Raw genomic sequence first — 24,463 nt, 5'->3', positions numbered from 1 at the left:
ATTCTGTCACTTAGAAAAATTGTGAGTTTTATTTTTTCCAAAGTTTCGCTTGCTATCAGTACAGATCCAACCAATCAAAATGCTTGTTGTTGACAGTCACATATCAGAACGTACAACATTGATTGTGTTCGTGTCCCAGCACCTGGTTTTTTTCGACAAAAGACATAAAATCTACAAAGACAACGATTACAAAGACATTGTTTGGAGGAGAATATGACTGACTTTTCTGCCATTTATTTGCGTCCCTGTTGGTGTGTAAAGGCCTTTAACCAAGCTGAACCGTACCAAACCGTACTGATCTAAATGTCCAAGGAGAGCATCTATCACAACTACAACACCAGAGGGATGAAAGATTGAGAGACACAGCGATGGTTCAGCACCTCATACAAGCTTTTTAAAAAATTATCCAAACAAAAAGAGAATAAATACACAGCTTCTCTGAATGTCTTTTTTCCCACTACAACAAGCGCTGAGCAAGGCTTTCTTAGAGTTGTAAAAGTTGAGACAAATCTGGACTTGTATTCAGTCAAGGTCTGAAACAGGAAAGGTCAGTGTGATCACACCAACACTCACATGTTCATGTTTTGTTTTTGTTTGACTCGTTTGTTTACGTCTGTCTTATTGTCTGAGGCTGATTGATGAGTTCAGACTTTTCTTCCAGAGAGGATCAGACCTCAGAGGAGCTCAGCAAACTCTCAGGGATTTAAAACCTCTCTGTGTCTCAGCCCCCTCCCTCCCTCCCTGCCTGCTCTCTAATCGCTGTGTTGTGGTGGTGACGATCCCTCCTCCCTCTCCTCTCCTCTCCTCTCCTCTCCTCTCCTCTCCTCTCCTCTCCTCTCGCGCTGTATAAAAGTGTGGACGGCTGGCTTGTGTTTCAGACAGAGGGAATGCATGTGAGGCGATCGGACGTACGGCGCAGAGGGCCACCATGACCCCTGCTGTGACCCTGAACCAGAGACCCCCACCTCCCAACAGGCTGCTTCTTATTGGTCGGTTTGCAGCATCTACAGGTGAGCTTCTCCTCTCGTGATCAAAGTTTGAACCAGGCACTGTCACACAGCATGTTTTGTCTGTTTTTGCCAGACTTTTCTGCAGCTTCTGTTCAGCTTCTGTTCGGCTGCACAAAGAGGAAATTAAAGTGTATTTTTAAACCCCGAGGGAGGCGGCAACCCTGGGTGTTACAGCATGGTTAGTGCGTCTGTTTTTGGGGGATGCAGGAAGGGGGAGGAGGAGAAGGAGGAGGAGGAGTGCCCTGTCATGCCAGGAATGTTTGCCCTCCCTGAAGAATACGCGAGTTGAGAAAGTTTCTCTTATTTTGAAATTTGTTGCACGGCGGCTCAGTTTTGAGATCTGAAATGACTCCTTACTCGACAGGCGGCTCTGAAGCTGCACCTCAGCAGTAATGTGGACTTTAAAGGTCTCATTTACGCACAGTTACAGTCATTTAGCAGATGCTGTGACTCATAATGACTTACAGTAAAGTGTGAGAAAAGCTGACAACACGGGAGGTCACAGCTTTTGGAGCATCAGAGCGGCTATAAAAAGCTCTTTTGTGTTTATGGGAGGCTGATGTTTCTCAGACACACACTCACACACACTCACACACAGAGTGAAAGTGACAGGGGTGAAGGATCAGAGGCTGGATAAGCTGACAGGATTTCAGGATTGTTCTTTAAGCTCTGCAGGTAATCTGAGGGGTGCTCGGCCTGGAGGAGGACTCTTATATTTGTAGCAATAAACAGCATTAATGGCAGCTAGCTTACTTTTCAAGTGACCTCTTGACCTTGTAGTTGTTTCAGTTCCTTTTTATCGAAATTGAAAAGATGCAGCTGTAATCGAAATCCAAAAAGGAAGAGGAAGATTGCAAAGAGTTTTGACTTATGCTGACAGAAAGAAAGCAAAAAAACATGTAGCTCTTCAGGATGCATAGTTCTCTTAAAGGGGCTGTGAGGGGTTTGAAAGTGATCTTGAAAAAGTCTCCTTTCTAGATATGTGCCTGATTGTAATCCACACTTTAAAACGAGATTATCAGCACCAATATTACAGGTTGCAGTTTATTTTAAAATGCTACTTCTTAGCTTCCCGATGGGGTCGAGCAGGACTGGATCTAGGTCTTTATGACAACACCACACCAGCTGATGAAGTTTAGCAGTGAGAAGAGAGATCTGTGTTTTTCTCTAACGAAAATGATTTCTGTGATTAATTATGTAGTGATGGTGGACACTGGAGCCTAACTGTCAGACAGGAAAGGACAGAAGAGCAGGAGAAAGATAAACAAGCTAAAGGCTCAAACAGCAGCAGTTATTCTGCAGTGGTCTGTTCAAACTTGAGAGTCTATCAATAAAATGAAGAGTGAGGTTACGTTAGCTCTGATTGGTAGATGACTGGCAGGACATAACCAGGATTCACTAGCGTTACACATTACAGACATGTCTTAGAGCACCAGGCTGCCGATAGCACTACATATAGCCGGCTACTAAACTACTTACAAACTGACAGTGTTCACTTGTTGTCACGTTAGCCTACAGATATGTAAGAGCACTGGGCTGCCGATAGCACTACATACAGCCGGCTGCTACAATGTCCGCTTGATATCATGTTTCAAACCGTAGCGCTACGTAACTGTACTGATAAATACCTTACCTCGGCACATTGTATCCAGTAAAAAGTTTTCTTGAACAAAAAAAAAAAAAGTGTTTCGGTCTGATCTCCATTTAATTCCAAAACAAACACACACTTTGCTAAAGGTAATTTATGACAGTGTGCGAAGACTCCAGGCCAAAAGGTGGCGAGGGAGTGCAACTGAAACAGATCCTCCTCACAGCATCTTTAAGAAGTCCAGTCCATACATATCCGGAGACATAAGGGGTTGTTAGTGTGTGACTTATCACAGTAAATGATCATGTAGTCGTGTTCTTTCTCTTGCAGCCTGGCACATAAGATATTCTCAGGGCCGTTTACAGGATGTTTCACCTGAAAACAGGAAAAAATGCAGTGACAAAATCTGCTTTTACATGGAAACGCTGAGGGACTAAAAATGCTGTAATATGCATGCCTGGCCTGTAGTTGGCGACATAACTGTAGTGATACACCCCTCCATGGACCAAGACCAAGAAGTCCAGCCAGCTGCTAATAAACAAAACAGAGCAGAAGTACAAAGTGGTGCAACGGATGCACATGTTGGAAGGCAGTCGGCAGATTCAGCAACTGAAGCACAACGCCGTAGTCCATTGTTGTTACTGTTGTTGCTGTTGTTGTTGCTTTTGTTGTTTGCGTATGACATTTTAAGTTGCTACGATGAAAGTGTAATGCATGAAGATGAGTTAGCATTTACACTAAAAACTCCAGTTTGTTGTTTACACGGCAACAGTGGTGCCAGTGTTACAGTAAAAAATCCATTCTGGAGGCCATTTTTAAAAGTTTCTATTTGAGTCAGCTAAAATGCTGTTTCCGTGTAAACCAGAGGCCAAAACGCAACAATACCTTTCAATTTCATCCTGCAACCGTTGCTGTGTAACGGTTTTAGGATGGCCTTCCCCCTTTCATGCAAAAAGGTAAGTTTGTGTTTTTGCTTTGCTTTTCTTACTAAGACATTTCTTTAAGTCAAAGTAGCGGCTGTGTCAGTGTGGTACACAAGAATAAATCATTTTGTTAGAGAAATCTTCAAAACTTGTGCATAAATATGTCAAAGTTAAACTGAATAATCTTTTAGTTATTTGTTTTTGTTGCCTCTTGAGTCTTAAACTGGATATTCATGCTTACGCTGTTTTGATTCGTGTTCATGGCTTCAGGATTTGTGCGCTGTGATTGTTTTTGTTGCACATCCTCTTTTGTTGCACATCTTCTTGCGGCAGGTTCAGCCTCAGGAATGACAGACTGACATAATCTACATAATCTATTTAAACTCGTCTGGCTGCATGTTGCTCTGAGTTGTTTGTGAGGAAGTGATAAACACATGTAGCACAAGTCTGTCTGGTCTTTCAAGACACTTTTATGCTAAAGCTTTTATTCCAAGATTTTATTTCAATTTTGCTTTTTTTCTTCTTCTGTTTTTATTCCCACTCAGCTTTTTTTTTTATTGTAAAGCACACTGTTACCTTACCTAGAAAACTTCTGCACAAATACAATTATTATAATTATCATGGTTCTCATGAGAGCAGAGGCTTATGAGCATTTCCAAAGCTGCTCAGCCTCACGCAGAAAAACAAACATGCTGATACCATCACCAAATGTACAAAGCTTGAAGCTCTGATTTACACAAGTGTGGGTGGACGACCAGCAACAGGCGGATTTTCCAAGATGTTCATGGTGATGACATTTCTCTGAGAACATCCCAATGATTCATGTCCATAAAATCAGCCCAGGCTTGGTGTTAAGATAGATTCTTTCTAATTTTTGCATGTTACAAATAAACTGTCATTGTTTTTTTTTTTTTTTTTTAATTGTCTTGATCGGCATGTTTACCAGCAGGGCTTTCACCCTAAGACTGCTGAGACATAGTGTAACAACTTGTTACGTTTTGGATTTTATCATCCGTAAGCTTCATAGAAACGTGCAGAAATACGAACAAAATGGACCACTGGCGGCTGCTGGTCAGTCAAGGAGGGGAAGCTCATTTTTTTCCTGCCTACATCATAAATTTGTTTATTTATTTAAACGGAAATTCTACCCTCCGTGTCAGCTTGTTAGCAGCTGCAGCTGCTACGTAAAACTACGACAGGCTGTAAGTGTGAGTGACAGGGGGAGAAGCTCTGCAGCTGTAGCTGCTTATTGGTGAAAAGAGAGAGAATCTTTAAACACAACGCTCGTCGTTTTTAAGAAAGGTTGGGGGTTGATAAAGCCATCGGATCAGTCCAGAACAACTAAATGTACAACTGAGAAGATGCTCCTGTAAAGGGCTGACCGGTCTAATTTCACTGTCAATCAAAAAGGGATTCAGCCTCAGACAGATCATCCAATCATCATGCAGAAGCCCAGCGTCCAGGCCAGCCCACTGCCTCATAGACCCCCAGAGACGCTGAGCGTCCGATGGGCGGGACAAAGCCCAGCGTTTATCCAATGACCGTCCAGTTTCCACAGTGGAACAACCCACTCTACGCTTCCCTGCTGAAGTCAGAAGATGCTCAGCGTCTGACTGTGTTAAAGCGCTGAGACGCTGTGGGGATGAATGAAAAGGAGGTTGAGCCATTTACCTGTGATAGGAGCTGACTCTGGACAAAAGATGAAGGAATTCTAGCTCATATTTTGTCAATGAAATGTACACACAGCAGAACATATCAACACTTTTTTAGGGACACTTTAGGGTAAGCTGAGCTTCCCTTGCAGTCTTAGAGCAATCGCCACTGAAATTAATGCAGAGCACGAACAGAAGTCTCCGTCTGTATTCGAATCCATACGTAACGTTGAGCAGAAATGAGCTTTACGCCGTATGGACAATGAATGAATGAACAAATGTGTACCCACACTGTCAACTACAGTTAAAGAAAAATTTGGCCAAGAGTCCCTAAAGTTTTCTACCCATCCATCCATTTTCCACCATTTATCTGGGTCTGCGTTGCAGGGTCAGCAATGTCATCTGCAAAGACCAATGACCTCTGTCCCCAGCCACTTTCACCAGCTGCTCTAAGGAGATACGGAGGCATACCCAGGCCAGTGGTACCGATGACTGGCAACATACAGTCAGAAAACAGCCATAGCTCAATCCAAAAACAGACAAAAACAATCACAAAAATAGTCCTAAGATACTTAATTCATAAAATCAGAACAGTATAAGACTGCCTCCAATGATACCATTGTTACCCTGAGTAACCTGGTGACCTTAGGGATCTTCATTTCTTCAAGAAATGTGGCAACAGTCATTTTGTCCTCGTATACAAGCACCAGGTGAGAATGGATCTGTTGAAAAATCCATTCCAGGTGGTGATATTCCCTGTTTTAGCTAGTTGTTATTTGACCATCTTCCAGTTGAACCTATTACATAACACACTCAAAACAATCAACAAACAGGATAACTGGTAAACTCTCTCTCAGCTTGTTTGTTTTCCTTCGTTTTCCTCTGTTTACAGTTTGTGTACCAAAGCTACTTCCTCCTGCACAGTTCTGCTGCCCGACTCCTGGGTTGTTTAGAGAAAACCTCGACCAGTTTGGGTCCGACTGAGGTGCAAAAATACCAGAAAAAAACCCATCCCCGAGTATATTATCTGAGTATATTAATCCAACCCTGAGAAATCTGACTTAAACTCCTGGATCAAGTCTAAGATGTGTGTTTACATATCCACTTTTAGTCAGACTAATGTAATAAATTTATTGTTTTTAACAAAATGTGAAAACACTGATTGCACAAATGAAATGCAACAACGTCGTCATTACATTTCAGACACTTGGATGCAAATAAAAAAAAACGGAGCTAAAGATTTTTGTCGGCAAAAACAAAGAATTTTTGGCACTAATTCCATGATGTAAAAACAATGTTTCACAGCCTGTTTGAGGTCAGTTGTCTTGAAAAACATGCCTGAAAGTTTTACTAAACGTGAATATTTTGGAAACTAAAATCATAAAATTTGCTCAACGTTTCCTGTCTCCAGTTTGCTCCCTGACAGACAGTTTGCAGAGACGTCACTTTGGCCCAGAACTCCATCAGGAAGAGGCTGAAAACAAAGGGATATTTTGGAAAAGTAAACAGCATCAGGATAAACAAAGACTCTCAGGAAAGCTCAGAGTGAAAAATATCCCATGGTCCCTTTCATTATTTTCACCTCCGTTTAGTTTTGTCGTCTCTCTTCCTCTGAGGTCATCCGTCTGTTTTCTCCATCTGACAAATCCACCTCAAACCAGAACTCACCAATCATGTTCGTCCTGGCACGCGGATCGCAGCGTTGTGATTAAATCTGGCTCCGCTGGTGGAAAGATTTCAGACTCTTTGCTTCCTGTCCTCGAACTTTCTGCTGCTTTGTTTGTTGCTTTTTGTTTTCAGGATCTCGTGTGACAAACATGAATCACAACCACATTCACTCACCAGGATTATTTGTTAAAGATGGCTCTCTCTGCTCTGGTTAACTCTGCTAACCAGCTTTGTGGTGATTCATGGAAAGTCCTGCTGCAGAGTCATGTTACTGGGTGTTTGAAGTGATGATGGAGGAGGAAAGATGGTCCAGTTTGGGGGATTTTGGTGGTTCAGGAAAGCTCCTTGTTTGAATAAATCAGTCTTAATACACGGCTAAAGATGTGGTGTTGTAAAACTCTATTGTTGAATGAAAATGCAAAGCTGCTGTTCATCGCTACAACTGCCAAGAGTTACATGACTCAGCTTTCAAATGAAGCCACATTTCCATTCAAAATCACATTTTTGCATATACATTTTTATCACTCTGATGATGTTAATCCATGAAAGTTGATCCATCAAATCTCCTGGCTCAAAAAGCCTGAAATCTGATCTGAATATTCGTGATACAGAGAGGATTAAACCTTCTCTTTGTCACGGAAACACGTCTGCATCAGGCAGCCTGACTACAGATTGTTACAGCTGATTAACAGAACAGACTGTCAACAAGTTGTTGAACATTTGTTCGTTTTGAGATACAGTCAGAGTTGTGAGATGTTGGAAATAGTTTGTTCTAATCTGAGGCCTGACAGCTCTTTGGTCAGTCGGTCAGAGGAAAGTTTTCTACGTCCACCTGTAGAAGCAGGATGTAGAGGGTTTGTAGCATCATCAACTTCCTCTTTATTTGGGGAATTTGGAGGAGAGAAATGCAGTTAGGATGTGTCTGTAGATCTGGATGATGAGAATAATAAAAGTTGGGGGACAAAACAACAGAAAACATCTTTCTTCATACTGATTTCTTCTCTTCTCTTCCTCCTCTCATCTAAGGACGCAGAATGCGAAGCAGTTCTTCTTTACCTTACTACCCCTCACGCTGCCCTTCCTGTCTTCTTTCTAACCTCTTACTACAGACCTTAGTATGTCCCAAAGTCACATACACACCAAGCCAAAAAACGCTGTTTTCACAGGAAAAAATGGTCAGCCTGGTTCAAAAACTTTATGTATTGTTTTTCTCAAGTTGTGCACAATTCTAGTCATAGAATAGAATAGAATAGAAAATACTTTATTTATCCCCGAGGGGAAATTCAGGAGTCACCGCAGCATTTAAGAAAACAAAAGTAAGAAAGAATATAGAAAGTGCAAAAATGTCCATAAGAAATTAGATGACGACATCCCATCCACCACTCGTCCACCACTCTCCAGCCCAGCCAGTCTCCACCTCCACAGGGTCCAGGACTGAGCCTCCCCAGCAGTCTGTTCAGTCTCTGTCTCCTGGATCCTGTCTGCCCATAGCAGGCGAAGCTCCTCCGATGTGTCGCGGCGTCTGATGTCTGCTCCGTCAGCCACGTCCGTGAACAGCATGATGCCGCTGGGTTAGCACAGCTAGCTCATCCATCCCCCGGGGCTAGATCCCACGTTCCCAACAACGATGGATGGAAGGACAGGTCCACGTCGTCACCTCCCAGCTCACATCCGAGAACCAGCACGTCGTCCTCACCTCCTCCTCCTCAGCTCAAGGGAAATCATCAAGCCCTACACTAGTTAGCATTGACATGCTACAGGCTGCTAACAGCTAATTTCGCATGTAAACAATGCAGCCATGGTTACATGTAGGATCTCCAGACAAACACAGGAGAAAAGTAGTAAAAAATACCGCCGAAGCCACAAAAAGTTTGGTGTCCGTGACCGACAATGAACCATACAAAGTGATGATCAACTCCAAATACAAAGATGACGAAAAAGAGACGAAAAAATTACAAGAAACGGACAAAGATGAGAGAGCTGCTGAAACAAGCAGCTACTTGGGCAGCGCCTAGCATAGCAGTCATAATAGAAACACCAGCAAGGTGCAATTGTACTTTAATAACACTTCAGAAATATGACTTTTATTTTGTGAAAAGGTGCAATAGAAATGCAGCTACGACACAGTTTACCCCTTTAATTAATCCAACAAAGAAGAAAAACGCGACACAGTAAACAAAGAGCATAGATGGAAGACATGCAGCATTTCGTCCTCTCTGTGATTGACATGTAGCTCTTTGATATAAATTGCAATCAAGCTTTGTTTCAGAGAACAGGGTTCCCACAGATCCTTGAAAAGTCTTAAAAGGCATTGAATTCATAATTCTAAGAATAAGGCTTTAATTGGCATTAAAAAGTCTTAAATCCAAATTTCAAAAGTCTTAAATTTTTTAATTTGAACACATTGATAAGATTTATGTTAGTTTGAAGTAAAAAAAAATATTAAGTAACATTTATCTATTTTTCTAAATAATTTCCTGATTCACTCTCGTGGCAACATCGCGTATTCACAATAGCCGAACTAACAAAACGGTGATCTGGTTGCACCAGAAGCTTTTAAAACAGACGCATGACTTGGTTCTACTTAGGGTGCCTGGAGAGAGAAAAAAATGAGGAAAAATTGGCAAAAAAATCCAAAAGTGGCTTAGGAAAATTGATTATGGCAGCAAAATTGAGAATTAAATTTGACAGTAAAATTCAAAAACAATGTAAAAATTCCAAAAATGGTTGTGACAGTGGCCAAAAAAGATGAATGGGGCAAAATAGGCATAAAGTTGTAAAAATTGGGTTAAAAAAAGGTAAAAAGTGATGTTTTATGTAAAATTAACAGTGGGTTAAAATTGCCTCCAACCCAGGTAATTCATGTGGTGTTTTTGTTTGTTATTTTTGTTTGTTTCAATTGTGGTTCGTTGTCAACTTGTTTTTAAATTTGATTTCCAACGTCATTAAAAAAGTCTTAAATTTAACTTGCCTTGAGCTGTAGGAACCCTGGAGAAGTCTGTGTGCCGCCAGGAGAAATACAGCCGCTGTCGGGGTGAAAGGGTCCCAAAAAGTGGAACAGCTCACTTTGGTGATTTGGAGATCTGTCCCGGGAGAAGTCAGTGGCAGCGGCATAAAATGCGCGCTGAAAAAATTGTCTACTAAACCATTTACACCATGAAAGTGAGGCAGGTGCATAACAAACAGTGCTAAAAATGAAAAAAAAAAAGTTGTGGATAGAATAGAATAGAATAAAAAATACTTTATTTGTCCCCAAGGGGAAATTCAGGAGAAGTCACAGCAGCAATCAAGAAAACAAAAGTAAGAAAGTGTATAGAAAGAGCAAAAAGTTCCATAAGAAAATAGATGCTGACAGCGTGTCCATCATTGTCTAGTCAGCCAGCCCCCACCTCCGCAGCAGGTGAAGCTCTTCCAATGTGGCGTTGGTGTCTGGTGTTAGCTCTGTTAGCCATGCCTGTGAATAGCATGATGCTACTCTGCCTTCTGGTATTCTCTCTGTTGCTGGGTTAGCACGGCTAGCTCGTCCATCTTATTGGAGATAGATCTTACATTCCCAATAACGATGGATGGCAGGACAAGTTGAACACGCCGTCCTCACCTCCTTTTCCTCACCTTGTGGGGAAACATCTGGCCTTGCACCAGTTAGCATTAGTATGCTGCAGGCTGGATCAGGTTTAGGAAAGCTACTGTGGTTTTAGCGTGAAAAACTACTTTATATCTGTATTAAGTTGGCTCCTGAATGAAATCTGGTGTCTATTTGACACATCCATCCTCTCTAACTACCAACCAATGCTGACTGTTTTCCTTTCACTATATCGACCATTTAAGCCCCATTAAGATAAAAAACAAAGCAACATGGGAGTAACAATGTCTTCATCTGGAACACCCAGACAAACCTGGTTGTTTGATCTACATTAAACTTGATTTTTCCTTTTTTTGAGCAACTTTGAAGGGAGTGTGTGTAATTTTTATGCATCTAGATTCAGGTCGACAGTCCGGTTGAATTTCTGGTCAGTGGAAGCAGAAACGCTCGGTGCTCTCTTGGCTCGGAGGCTTTCATGCAGTGGTAACATGACTTGCTGACGTCCGGTCGGTGTTGGAACATATTTTCCTGCCAGATGGCGAATGTGAGGGAATCTGTTATCCTGGCTCTTGCCCCTCGGCCTCCATCGGGGGTTTTCGGCTCGATTCCCAAACATCAAGCCGACAGGCTTCTCCCTCTGCTGGCATCCCTCAGGGCACTCTCCTCTTTTTCCTCCCTCCATCAAACTGTCGGCTTCACTCACTCCCCGACTTAAAATATGTTTTCTTAGGGTGTGAACTCGCTAATTTTCCAGGAGGAGAGGTCGAACAGCAGCAGGCCGTCCTCAAAGATAAACGCTGGTGTTCCTTCACTTCAGATAAGAGCTGATCTGATAGCAGCTGTTCAGAGGGATGTTGTACAAACTCTCCTCCTGTGTTTCCTCTGTCAGATCTTTAACCTTCATCAATCTGCTACGGTGGCGTCGCTGTGAAGCCAGAAATCTGTTGAAATTCCAATCCTTGGCAGCCCCGGCTCCAGACTCACCCAGATTTTCCACCAGAGAGTTCAAAAATCAGACGCTCCCTCCTTTCCCTTGTTTCTCTTGAATGAATGGAGCTGCTCCACAAGAACCACAGACATCAACAAAGCCTTATCTTAATCGATGCCAGACCGGCCCTGGGCTCCCAGCTCCTCTGGATAAATAATTCACTTTGACACAAAGCCAAACGTGAACTAAATGTGAACTCCACACGTTTCATCTGAGAGCGCTCCCACCGGTCTTTATAACAACCTCCGACTTCAGCAAATAAAGGCTGGGTCCGGATCTGACTCCCACCTCCCTCCCACTTATCTCAACAGGGAGTTACTTATCAGAGCACTTAGAGAGCACTTATCAGGGGACAGTCCTGACATGAAATACAGCAGAGATACATGTTTATCTAACTGATCACGAGACGAGTAGATGAAAGACGTCTGCAAGTATCTGACTCTCCATTTATTTTGCATGTGATGAAGCTCTGCTCTTTAATATTTCACCACAGCTCCAAACTCTGTGAGTTATTGACTGAAGTTCACCTGCTGAGTGTGAAAAGACTCTTTGATCTTACATCGAGCTCTGTTACAACCAAGTATTGGGCTCAAACTTTCAGCAAACCTGACTGTGAGAGGTCTCACTATGTGAACATCCCATTAAAATATCTACAGGAGGTTTTAACAACACAAACCAAAAGAAAAAGCAAAGTGAAATCCAGAAACTCAGACGGCTGTAAGCGCAAAAACATCGCCTCCTGGAGCCGTCACCAACCAAACACAAACAGTAGACAAGGTAAACCAAAGCTTTTGTCATAATTTTTGACGTATAAAGACGAAATTTCCTTAATTTCAGAGCTGACAGCTTCTTTCACTGAATCTCTGAGACAGCGCTAAATTTCCTCCTGAACTAAACTTTGAGATCCTTTCACAGTTTTTGTCCATTCAGACTTTTCTCTCAGAAACATCCTGTAACTCTACTTTTGCTTCAGAAACTAAAAACTGCTCCATCCTAGCCTTAGCTGTTAGACTTTCAGGGCACCATTGGTCTGGCACTTTGGGTGTGTGCCTAAGGATGGGTACCGAATCAGGTACTTTAAAAGGTACCAAACAAATTCCGTCAAAAGTATCGGGTACCGATTCACCTAAAATCAAAAGGTACCATGTTTAGGTACCTAAATGCATCCTTGTGACTGTGAGGGAGTGGAAGAATAGTCAATTTTCCATGCTGACCATGAACACAGCACTGCAAGGTTATACACTGAAGAATAATTATGTGAAATTAAAAAACATTCATATTTCATTATTAGACAAATTTATATTTTTTACCACATAAACACAAAAAAGTACAGAAAATTGGTACCACTGAGTACCAGTACCGATTGCCAGTTACCGGGCATCGGTACCGTATTGTTTTAAATGTGAAAGGTACCCATCCCTATGTGTGCCCCACACATTGGTTTCCCTCCTGACTGCGACAAATTTCATTTCTATGCTGATGACACCCGACTTTATCAGAGCTGGTGACTAGACAAACTTTAAAACCTTACACAAGTTTCTTACAAAAATCAAATCATGAATAGCAGCCAACTGTTATACTAGAAATTCCTCGGTTGGACCTTGCCCAAGTGAAACAGTAGAGATCTCGATGTTGGGCCTAGTCCAAATAAAAACAGGAGCTTCTCAGTTGGGCCAAGCCCAAATCTTTAATCAAAGGGAGAAAGAAAGGAGATAGCAAACAAGTGCTTTGTCAGTCCACCAACTCTCTCAACTTTATTCATGTTAACAGAGTATATTTACAATGTGGCAAACAAGATTGCATAAGTGTAACCCTAAAGGTAGCCTCTAAGACCATCAGCTGTAAGCAGTGCAGAGCATATGGTGAAGAAGAATTACATATTGATAAGTCATGTAGAAGGTGAACCTTGAGACTTCAAATCCCCTCCTCACATTGGGTCAATTTTAAGCACAAAGCATACTCCATTAAGAGTACCATTATATCAATTTCATTATACCACCAACTAGCTGCATCTCCACAATACTAAATCTGAAATGGTACCAAATGGACCTTGAGCCAAAGGAACCCTGATCATGAAAAATCTCAAGGACTTATCTAACTGTGTGAAACCCTCGGCCTGAAATCTTGGAGTTAGTTTCGATCAGGATTTGTGCTTTGAGCAGCAAGTGAAAAAAGTTGTCCGGTCTTTTATTAACTCAGAAATATGGTGAAAGTCAAGTCGATAATATAAACTGAGGATTTAGAGAATTTCTTCATGTTTTTATTTCCTCTCACCTTGATTACTGAAATCCATCCACCGCCTTCAGACGGCTCAAAATGCAACAGCTCAACTTCTAACAAGAATCAAAAACTGTGCCCACATTTTGGCTACTCTGAACATCGGTTACCTGTTGTTTTCAGAATAGATTATAAGATCATTTTAGTCATTTTTTTTATCCACTACTGTAATAATAATCAATAGATAATAACACATTCAATTTATAAAGCTCTTCTCATCTGGAGATCTCAAAATGCTACAGCTTCATAAAAGCTTTTCGAGCAGCTTGACTCTGGAACAGGGGGCTCAGACTTTTATCCAACAGTTCGTGAAGTTAGCATCCCATGCTAACTTTAGCAGCAGAAATGTCTATGATATCAATATCTGCAGCAAGTGGCTTTTTAATTCCCTCTGTTGTGGTTTCTGACTATTGGTCAGTTAAATAACAAAATCTGGAGTGTCCACCTTAAACAGATTGAAGTTATGGGCATTTTCACATGGTTCACATGGTTAGAACGAAGAAGTTGTGGTGAAAACGCAGCTCAGTCTGTGGTTATGAAAGCTTTAGATTGACAGGTAAATAAATGAAAGCAGCTTATTTGTTTATGTGATCAATTTTGAGTATTTGGACACATTTTAACTGTGTTTTGCATCAACTTTGCTCAACAAAAAGAGGGGAAACTCTTCTACATGTACTATGTTTTGGGGACCAGAAGCAGCACATCTGACATTTCCAGGTTGCAATCAACACAACTGATAAGATTATTGTCGTATGACTTATCAGCCCTAAGTTTTCTTTTTATGAAACTTTTAATGAAAACCAGTGGATATTTGGTACTTCTGAAAGGCTGTCTGTTGGGAAACATTTTCATAGAGGATTAAAAGAGAAAGCAGCTGTAAAAAAAAGTCTGTTTCACAGTTTGAAGCACATGGATTAAAAAGCTGTGCGTTATGAGCTGATTGATTTTAATTACTTTGAATTAACTTTGAAATGCTTCATGCAGAAGTTTGCAGTGATTTAACTTTCTGCTCAAACCTCAGTGTGATACCTGATAAAAAGTGGCCAATCTGTCACACCTTCATGTTCCCTCATCAGGATCAGCAGAAAGTTGTTTTCTCTGTTTCCTCTGAAACCTCGAGAGAGGATAATCAGAAACATTCCCGCCATCAACTCAAGCATTCTCCTCCGCTCTCTGCCAGGCCTCTGATGGAAGCGGTTTGAGCCCCATTAAGCAGCCGTACATCCTTACATTCGCTGTTAGCGCTGGCTTTGAAAAACGATCTGTTTTCACTGAGTGAAATTATTCCCAAACGTGGAGAGGGAAAACTGGCAGAGATTTAAAGAAAGGGGGGAGACTTTGATTCCAAACCGACATAACTCAGATAGGAAAGAAAACGAGGAAAACCGAAATGAAAGTGCTTCAGGGTGGTACTAAAGAGCACTGACACGAGAGACGGAGAGAAAATGAACCGAAAACTACAACATACTGAAAAAAAACACATATGTTTGGCTCAGTTTTAAAAAAACTTGTGCAAAATCACAACAGACCTCCACCAAGCATACTGTGATTGTCACCAACACTTGGGCCGACTTTAATGTTGTACCTCCTTTCAGCAGACTATTTGCTACAATTTGGTGTTAGCTGCAGGTTTGTACGATAATTTGTTTCCTGACAGTGTTGAAAACTATGATGACCCAGTACATATTTCATATTCCAGATCTTAGTATCCAGAATATTGCCAGGATCTGGATCGTACTTATACATTTGTCAGAAATTATGGTGACCTTGTCTTGTATTGTTTTGCAAAGCAATCTGATCATTAATCGTGGAGTTATATACACATATGGTGAAAACAGCCCTATCTCACAATGATAAAGAATCCTTAAAAAAAGTCCTAGATCCAGACGGTGATCCAGATCACCTCCAAAATGTAATCACTTCTTCCTTATCCCATTTTGAACATTTCCTGAATATTTCATCGAGATCTGTTTGTTAGTTTTTGAGTAAAGACAGACAAACTCTCTCAAAAACATAACCTCCTTGGCGGAGGTAATCATCGAAATGTTGATGAGTTGGAGTGAAAATCTAATTCTCACCAAAAAACTGTTTCTAGACTGTGATGACCTTCATCCAGGCTTATTCATCTGTGAGAGAAAACCTCACACTTCCCTTCTTTCTCGAGAGCAACTGTTTGGTTTCTCTTTTCAGGGATGCTGTAGAAACACGGCGCTAGTTTGGCTCACTTCATTTGTAAACACAAAGAGCTCATGCTGAGGTAGCAAAAACAAACTTCTGGGTATGTTTCCTCCTCTGCCTGTTGATCTGTGTTCACGATCTGGTCCAGAGAGAAACTAGGCCAGAATGATTTCAGACGTCTTTCTGCTCCGTCTGTCTGATCTCTGGTTGGATGTTTGGTAAATGGGACACAGAGATGCAGCGAGCTCTAAACCTCACTGAGACATTTGGCAGCGAGGTCTGTCATTGTGGCCTGAGGCTTCAGCTCTGGTCAGAGGAAGACTACATGTGGACGGGGAAAAAGCAGCTGTCTGAGCAGCTGAAGCCCTGCTTCTAACCTCTGGGTGTCAACTGGCTTCCTCTCTGTGACCTCTGACCTTTAGCTGCCGTGGAGGGAAGCCAGGAACTATTTGGGTCTCTGAAGTGGTCTGGAGGGCAAGATATAAAAGTTTAGGATTCCTGGAGACACCATCAACCAACAGCTACTTCTTTTTCCAAGAGCTTAGCATAATAACAAAAGACTCAAAACTGAGTTTTAAGTTATTAAAAAACAAAAATAAGGTCTGACTTGCTTTTAACAAGTAAAAAATCTACCAATGGAAAAAAAAAAATTAGCTTGAAACTAGAATAAAAGTAAGTTTTCTCTTGTTCTATTGGCAGATTTTTTCGGTTCGTCAGGTGAATGTGGCTCATATTAGGTCTAAAAAGACATTTTCTACTAAAAAAAAGACAAAAACACTTGACAAGATTTCAGTTTTTTGCAGTGCTGATAAGTTAAATGTTTCATAGTGTTTGGATCTCAATTTTTTTTGTCAATAAGCTGTTTAATTGGTATTAATTGGTCTTTTTGAGGCTTATCAATTAAAAAAATACTTGGTGAATAATTTCTGTCCAAGACACATATTCATTTCCTCCTAACAGGCCTCCATGCGTGTCCATTAGAACCTCTGCAGATTACCCAGAATTCAGCAGCACATCTGGTCTTTAACCAGCCCAAAAAAGCGACAACAGTATTTCTCGGTACAGCGCGCATTTTGTGGCGTTTCCACTGACTTATCCCGGGACAGATCCCCAAATAATCGAGACAAGCCGTCCCACTTTTTGGGACCCTTTTGTATGGGTGCCAGACTAGACCGATCCGCTCTCGGAAGGTGGAGCTACAACACTGCAGACCGTTGATTGGTCGAAAGAATCGTCACTTACCCCGACAGCGGCTGTATTTCTCCTGGTGGCACACAGACTTCTCTGAAACAAAGCTTGATTGTTCTTTGTATCAAAGAGCTACATGACAATCACAGAGAGGACGAAATGCTGGATGTTTTCCATCTATGCTCTTTGTTTACTGTGTCGCGTTTTTCTTCTTCGTTGGATTTATTAGCAACTGTGTCGTGCTGCTACGGCCTCACACTATTGTTTAACAGATGCAGCTTTCGGCATCCAGCTTACACGCTGCCTACCATGAGAGGGCACAGTTTGCTGTGGAAACACAAACAAATCACGCTTAACTGTACCAAACCGTGCCAAACCGAACCGGACCAGCTTTTTTTCTGGCTTACTAAACATTCTCAAGAAGGGCTCCTGCCTACCTTGGGTCCCGCTTGTGAAAGACGCCTGGTGCTCCCAGCCCAGTGCGGCTCCAAATCTCTAGCCAGACTCTTCTCCTCTGTTGTTCCCAAATGGTGGAATGAATAACCTAACTCTAAATGATCCACAGGGTCCCTTTCTACTTTAAGAGATGTCTGAAGACTCATCTGTTCAGGGAACACTTAGGCCCTTAATCTGAGCCTTCTCCTCGTTTTCCTCAGGGGTAGAATGAGTCAGAAGGTCTCAGACTCAGCTCTTAGAGAAATTTCAGCACCAATTACTGAATGTTGTTGAAGGTTGAAGTATATTGTTGCAGCAATTAATTGTAGTTAGTTAATTTGTAGTACTGCTTTCTAAATAATTGCCAATGCCAGCTTGTGTTGTACGTCGCTTTGGACAACAGTGTCTGCTAAATGAAACTGTAGAACTGTAGAAAAAGATGTCCAAGCAGAATAGCTGCTGTTTTCGTAAGTCAACCTAGAAGTCTGTCCAACTCTGGGGGTCTGAAAAACTGTTGAAACATTCAATAAGTTTCAAACTAAACTTGAACATGTGTTTCATAAATAAGAGTTTGGTTTTATCCTGAATATTCCAGATGTTTTCTCAGACTTCAAGGAAAATCTATCGGCTCATAAAATCACATGTGAAAGCAAATGTGAAGCTTTTTACAATCCTCTATTGTCCTGTTAGTGAAACCCTCCAACACTCACAGACAGACAGATCTGTTAAACAGACATTTATTCATACGACAGAAGAATCAAGGACACTTGATGTTGAGCTCATGCAGCTGCAATATTCATAAATTCATCCAATTAAAACAATGTAATCCAGACAGACGGGCTGAGAACGTCACTCTGTCATTACAGGATCAGATTTTAGAGTCTCCGCAGCGTGTGCTGTCAGCATTGTGTAACTCTGCAGGAGACATGATGCCATAGTTTCTTAACCCCGAGTCAGGAAACAACCGCTGGGGTGTTTGGAAAGGACAGCATCTCTGGAGGTTTCTCTGTAAACATTTCAACAACGCAACAATTACAGCGGCGGAGATGGTGAGCCAATATCTCGCCCACTCGCCTCTCAGGGCGTGCATGGAAATCTAAGGTTTGGGATTATGCTTTTTAAAACAAAAGGTGGCGCCAGAGGAGGGGTCTAATATTTCCTAATGATGCTTATTTTTCTCCCCCTCCTTTCATTCGACAAAAAAGACAGAAAGTAACCTCAAAAACAGGCCTTGGCACACTTAACAGGTGACACAATTTTGGAGCCAGAGTCTGGATTGAAAGCCTGACAATCCTGGTAACCCTTTAACACAATAACCTCAGATTAAAGATTCAGGTTTCATACCATTTAATCCCAGGAGTATTGTCATTTTGTGGCAGCTGGAAGACACCACATTGGTTGAGCAATGGTGTTCAAAAAGTACAGCATTTGAAGAAATGACACTTAAATATCAGGCCTTAATCTGATTGAGATTGACTTGTACGCTGACGACTCCACTCTTAATATGAAACCCCCTCTAAAGATAAATTGATCTGGTCTTCTTACATAAAAATTCACACACAGGAAGTTGTCACAGACTCATTTCCAATTGTGTCTTTCTCTCTGTAGGATGATTGACAGCTGCTCCTCCTGATCCCCAGAATGCCTGTGGTGCCAGTGGGCGGGACATCCTCCTCCCAGCATGTGGTACCTGTCGCCCTCACCTGCTCCTGGCTGGTTTTGCTCTTCCACGCCGCTTTCGGTCAAAAACCCGCCAAGCTTCCTCTGATTGGTCGAAAGCCGTTCATCGCCGCCTGGAATGCGCCTCTGGACATGTGCACCATCAAGTACAACGTCACCACCAACCTCGACCGTCTCTTCCACATCCGTGGGAGCCCTCGAGCTGATTGGACGGGACAGAATGTCACCATCTTCTATGCTAACAGGTTGGGTTACTATCCTTACTACACGCCAGAGGGCGTGGCCGTGCATGGCGGTCTGCCTCAGAACAGCAGCCTGGACCTGCACCTGTTCAAGGCCTACCAGGACATCAACCACTTCATCCCTGCAGAGGACTTCAGAGGTCTTGCTGTCATCGACTGGGAGTTCTGGCGGCCTCAGTGGAACCGTAACTGGCACAAGAAGGACATCTACCGCCGTAAGTCAAAGGAGCTAACCGCTAAGGCGTACATCAATGTGACGGACGCTCAGGTGGAGGAGCTCTCACGGCGGCGCTTTGAGAAAAGCGCCAAGGCGTTCATGCAGAGGACTATCCAGCTGGGGACACGCCTCCGCCCCAACGGCCACTGGGGTTACTACCTCTACCCTGACTGCCACAACTACAACCTGCACGAGCAGAACTACACGGGCCTCTGCCCCCTGCTGGAGAGGCTGAGGAACGACGAGCTGCTGTGGCTGTGGAATAGCAGCACGGCGCTCTTCCCCTCCGTGGCCATCAGGAAAAGTCACACCAACAGCATCAGCAACCTGCACTTCACCCAGCACAGGATCCGAGAGTCGCTCCGCATCGCCTCGCTGACCTCCAAGGAGTACGACCTTCCCACCTACGTGTACCTGAGGCTGGGCTACAGGGACGAGGCGCTGACTTTCCTCACTGCAGTAAGAAAGAGTTTAACTCCCTGTGTTTTTGCTGTCATTGCACTGATGCACAACAAAAGAGTTGATATCTTAAGGAAGATTTACTGAAAATCCTGACCAGTGTTGGGTGAGTTACTGAAAGTCATTATGGCATCAAAAAGTTTCTGAATTACTGAGTTAAGGCAAGGCAATCTTCTAATTTATGTCTCTAATTCTCTGAAGGGGGCAGACTCAGCTGATTTGGGAAGCATGTCTACAACAACATTTCCGACAATCAGGCAATTTACAATTTACGGTTTCACATAGCAGTTTGGGGGCATAACGCCTCACTCAAGGGCACCTCGACACCTCAAATTATGCTAACACCTCACCAGTTATTAGCAACCAATCTTGATCCATGCCGGGAATTAAACTAGCTACTCTCTGGTTACAAAGCCAAGTCCCTATGGACTCAGCTGCTGCTGCCCCCTCATGGTTTCCCCTCCTGGTGCACAGATTGTTGAGCTGGTCGTGATTTCAAACCAAAAAAGATAACTTGTCGTGGCAAATTTTGATACAATTCACATCTATGTTTCTGTCCACTTCCAGGAGAGACAGAAATTGCTGATATTTAACAAACAAGGAGCTCAGGCCTGAATAATCATAAGCTACTCTACTGTACAAGTCCTTTTTTTCCCAGGATGCTGCTGTGTAGATTTAGGTTAACCTGCCTTTGCCAAGGTAGGGGATTATCTTTTATAGGTGATGGCTATTATTAATATCGGACATTAAGTGATAATCACTTTTTATTTGTTCAACTGTCGTGGAACTGCAAACATAACTAAAGACACACCACTGGATAACAGAAATAGTGCTGATGTTGAGACTGAGTGACACAAATTCAAGTCACTCTTTTAGCACCATGAAAACACTCTAAATTAAAATGTGCTAATTATGTGTCCTTGCTCACTTGAAAGGTGTTAAAAAACAATTACATCCAAGTAAAAATCATCAACACTGTCCTGAAAAACAGGTCAGGAGTATTTTAAGAAGCTGCATTAAAGTGATCCAGCTTTTCAAAGTTTATTTCAGGTCTCTGATAAATAGAAGTATTTTCCTTCCAAGCTCTGTTTCCTTGCCTCTGATGGTCACAGGTTGTTGTATAAATGAGCTGAATACTGACATCTAGTGGTGGAGGGCTGAAGTGCAGCTCGGTCACGATCAAAAGGCCTGATGTGCTGAAGTTTCTTTACCATCAGGTCTACAGATTCAGAATTTATAACTAACCTTAGAAACATGTTGGTAAACTAGGTTAGAATTAATGTTTTTTTTTTTTTGAGTTTTTTTGAGTTTTTTTGAGTTTTTCAACAGTTTTTTTTAAATAATTTTATTTATGTGAAAAAGAAGACAAGACAAGGCAAGTTTATCTAAATAGCACATTTCAGCAAGGCAATTCAAAGAGCCTTCCAGAGAAAACATATTCAAAGAATACAATTAAAATTCAATTAAAAAACAGAATGAAAATAATAAGATATAACATAATTCAAATTGATTAAAATAAAAATTAGTTTAATTTAAAATTAATTATAATAAAAATTAATTTAAATAAAAAATAAAAATTAATTTAAAAAAAATAATTAAATTTAATAATAAAAATTGAAAAAAGTTGAAACAGATTTTAAGATTAAAGTTGCAATGCAGAGTTGCAAAATTGTGCGATTCAAAAGTTATAAAAAGTTAAAATGCTCTAATAAAAGGTTGCTGAAATGTGACTTCAGTGACTCTTCACTGATCTTTGATGTTGACAGTAATTGTCCAGTATAGATTATCAACATTATTTTTTGAACAGCTGGTATTTGTTCTACACTTTATTGAAAACATCTGTGTATAATGAGAAGATCTGTTGTCAAATACTGATCTTGTATTTGTCCTGTTTGATGACTGTGTTTCATGAAATTGTGGAAGTCCTGTTCTCGTCTTTGCTTAAGACAGAAATAATAACTGTTTATTCACTTTTGTTTGTAAAACACCTTTAAAAATAAGGTTTTACAATGTGATTTTGTGCAAAACACAAGTAGGACACAAAACAAAACAACAAGAATACCAATCAACGCAGAAACCCAACCAGCGGTCAGAAAAAATAACCAGCGGTTTTTCTCAAAGCTTTGGAGTTTCTGTGAGTGGTGGTGAGTGTTTTAAAAATATGTGTGTGTGACAGTTTGTGTGTTTCCTGCAGAAAGACTTGATTCACACCATCGGGGAGAGTGCTGCGCTCGGAGCTGCAGGATTCGTCATCTGGGGAGACCTGAACCTGACCTCATCCAGGGTGAGAGTCCCCCCAAATCCATCCATCCTTTAACTCCAAAAAACTGACCCCAGCTCAGAGATTCAGCTCCAAACCTCTCTGTTTGATGTCAAGTTGTGAACTTTACTGTGAAAACATTCTTTCCTGAGCTTCTTGATTATTTTGGACCCAAACAAACCACAGCAGGAAACGCAGACAGACAATCAGAGAGTGGAGTATGTGAGAGTGGTTTCCAAACAACAAACACACATTTTAAAAGCTATCATGCATTCTTTCTGAAAGCCTGACAAGTCCATCAGTCTGCATAGAGAAGAAGAAGTAACATTCACATGTCCTTGTTTCCTTGTTTCCTCAGCACAACTGCTCCAAAGTCAAAGCCTTCCTCAACCACCGCCTGGGTCAGTACATCACCAACGTGACCCGAGCCGCCGAAGTCTGCAGCGACTTCCTCTGCCAAGGGAACGGCCGCTGCGTCCGCAGGGACCCCCTCGCCCACCACTACCTCCACCTGACCACCAGGAGCTACCGCATCCGGCGCTCCGGGGACGGGGACTTCACCGTCACCGGGTGGCACTCGCAGCACGAGCTGCAGCTGCTGACAGAGAGGTTCAGGTGCCACTGCTACGAAGGCCACGAGGGCGAGCGCTGCGACAGCATCAACATCGTGAAGGAGGACGACGGGCCTTGGGGGGAGGACGAGGAAGACGAGAAGGAGAGGAAGAGGACAGAGTGGGAGGATGAGCAGGGGGAGCGGTGGGAAGGAAGGGAGAGTGAAGCAGCACGGACAGGATACAGCCTCCAGCTGCTGCTGCTGCTGCTCCTCCTGAATTTATCGTTTATAAAAACCGTCGTATGATGACAGGAAGGAGTCGACAGCGTGAACGGAGGCTACTTTTCAGCACAGACTCTGAAACATCTTCAGTTAAAGTAAAGACAGACTGAAGCATCATGTTGTTGGAGTGTCTCATGATGTGGTTTCAGATCACTGATGGTGAATACATGTACGACTCTGGTTGTTATTTGAAGTACAGATATAACGACTTAAAGGGGAATACTTGACAAAAGTTGACAAACAATCTATTTTAATCCACTGATCTTAGATCAGTTCATGGCGGCTAAAGTGGACCCATCTTCTTTCTGCCCTGCAACATTTTCGAAAGGCTGGACGGGATTGTACACTGCAAAAACGGAAATCTTATCAAGTATTTTTTGTCTTATTTTCAGTAAAAAAAATGTCTTTTTACACCTGATAGTACATTCATCTTATCAGTCCAGAAAAATGTCTCATTTCAACTTGTTCAAAGACAAAAATTAGGTCTGAATTGCTTGAAACAAGTAAAACAATCTGCCAATGACACAAGATTTTAATTTTGTCTTTAAACAACTTAAAACAAGATATTTTTCTGGACTGGTTAGGTGAATGTGGCTCATATTACGTCAAAAAAAAAGTTTTCTACTGAAAATAAGACAAAGACACTTCAAAAGATATCAGATATTTGCTGTGTACAATCCCTTCAGCAAGTTCTAGGTTAACTCACATTGAAAAAAAAACAGAAATCTTATCAGTTGTTTTTGTCTTATTTTCAGTAGAAAATGTCTTTTTAGACTCAAGATGAGCCAGATTCACCTGAGCAGTCCAGAAAAATGTCTTTTTTCAGGCGTGTAAAGACAAAAATAAGGTCTGAATTGCTTAAAACAAGTAAAGAAAAAAAAAAATCAACCAATGGACCATGAGAAATTTCCTCGAAAATTTGCTCAAAACTAGAAAAAAGTCTTTAATACAAGTAACTTTTTCTCTTGTTCCATTGGCAGATTATTTTTACTTATTACAAGCAACTCAGACTTCATTTTTGACTTTGAACAACTTGAATCAAGCAATTTTTTCTGGACCTGTCAGGTGAAAGTGACTCATGTCAAAAAAGACGTTTTCTACTGAAAGTAAGACAAAACACTAGATTTCAGTTTTTTTACAGTGAACAATCCCTCTGCCAAGTTCTGGGTTAACCAATGCTGGAAAAACCTAAAAACTTATCAAGTGTTTTTTTCTGTTTTTCAGTAGAAAATTTCCTTTAAGACTTATCATGAGCCACATTCAACTGGTTAGTCCAGAAA

The 24,463-nt window shown here is 41.7% G+C and overlaps 1 protein-coding gene across 1 annotated transcript; it reads left to right on the top strand.

The window, feature by feature from the left end:
- Window positions 1–886: 886 nt before the first annotated feature.
- Window positions 887–23,514, top strand: hyal4 (hyaluronidase 4). Its single transcript, XM_074677984.1, has 4 exons — window positions 887–1,010; window positions 19,099–20,088; window positions 22,283–22,372; window positions 22,707–23,514. Exons 2-4 carry the CDS (start codon window positions 19,132–19,134, stop codon window positions 23,205–23,207), a joined length of 1,548 nt encoding a protein of 515 aa, XP_074534085.1. The 5' UTR covers window positions 887–1,010; window positions 19,099–19,131; the 3' UTR covers window positions 23,208–23,514.
- Window positions 23,515–24,463: the final 949 nt, after the last annotated feature.

The sequence above is a fragment of the Halichoeres trimaculatus genome, unplaced genomic scaffold, assembly GCF_033239565.1.
Source record: "Halichoeres trimaculatus isolate MK-OKI-2021-1 unplaced genomic scaffold, fHalTri1.1 fHalTri1_scaffold_10, whole genome shotgun sequence".
Taxonomy (NCBI): Eukaryota; Metazoa; Chordata; class Actinopteri; order Labriformes; family Labridae; genus Halichoeres; species Halichoeres trimaculatus.
This window is presented reverse-complemented; position numbering and strand designations above follow the sequence as displayed.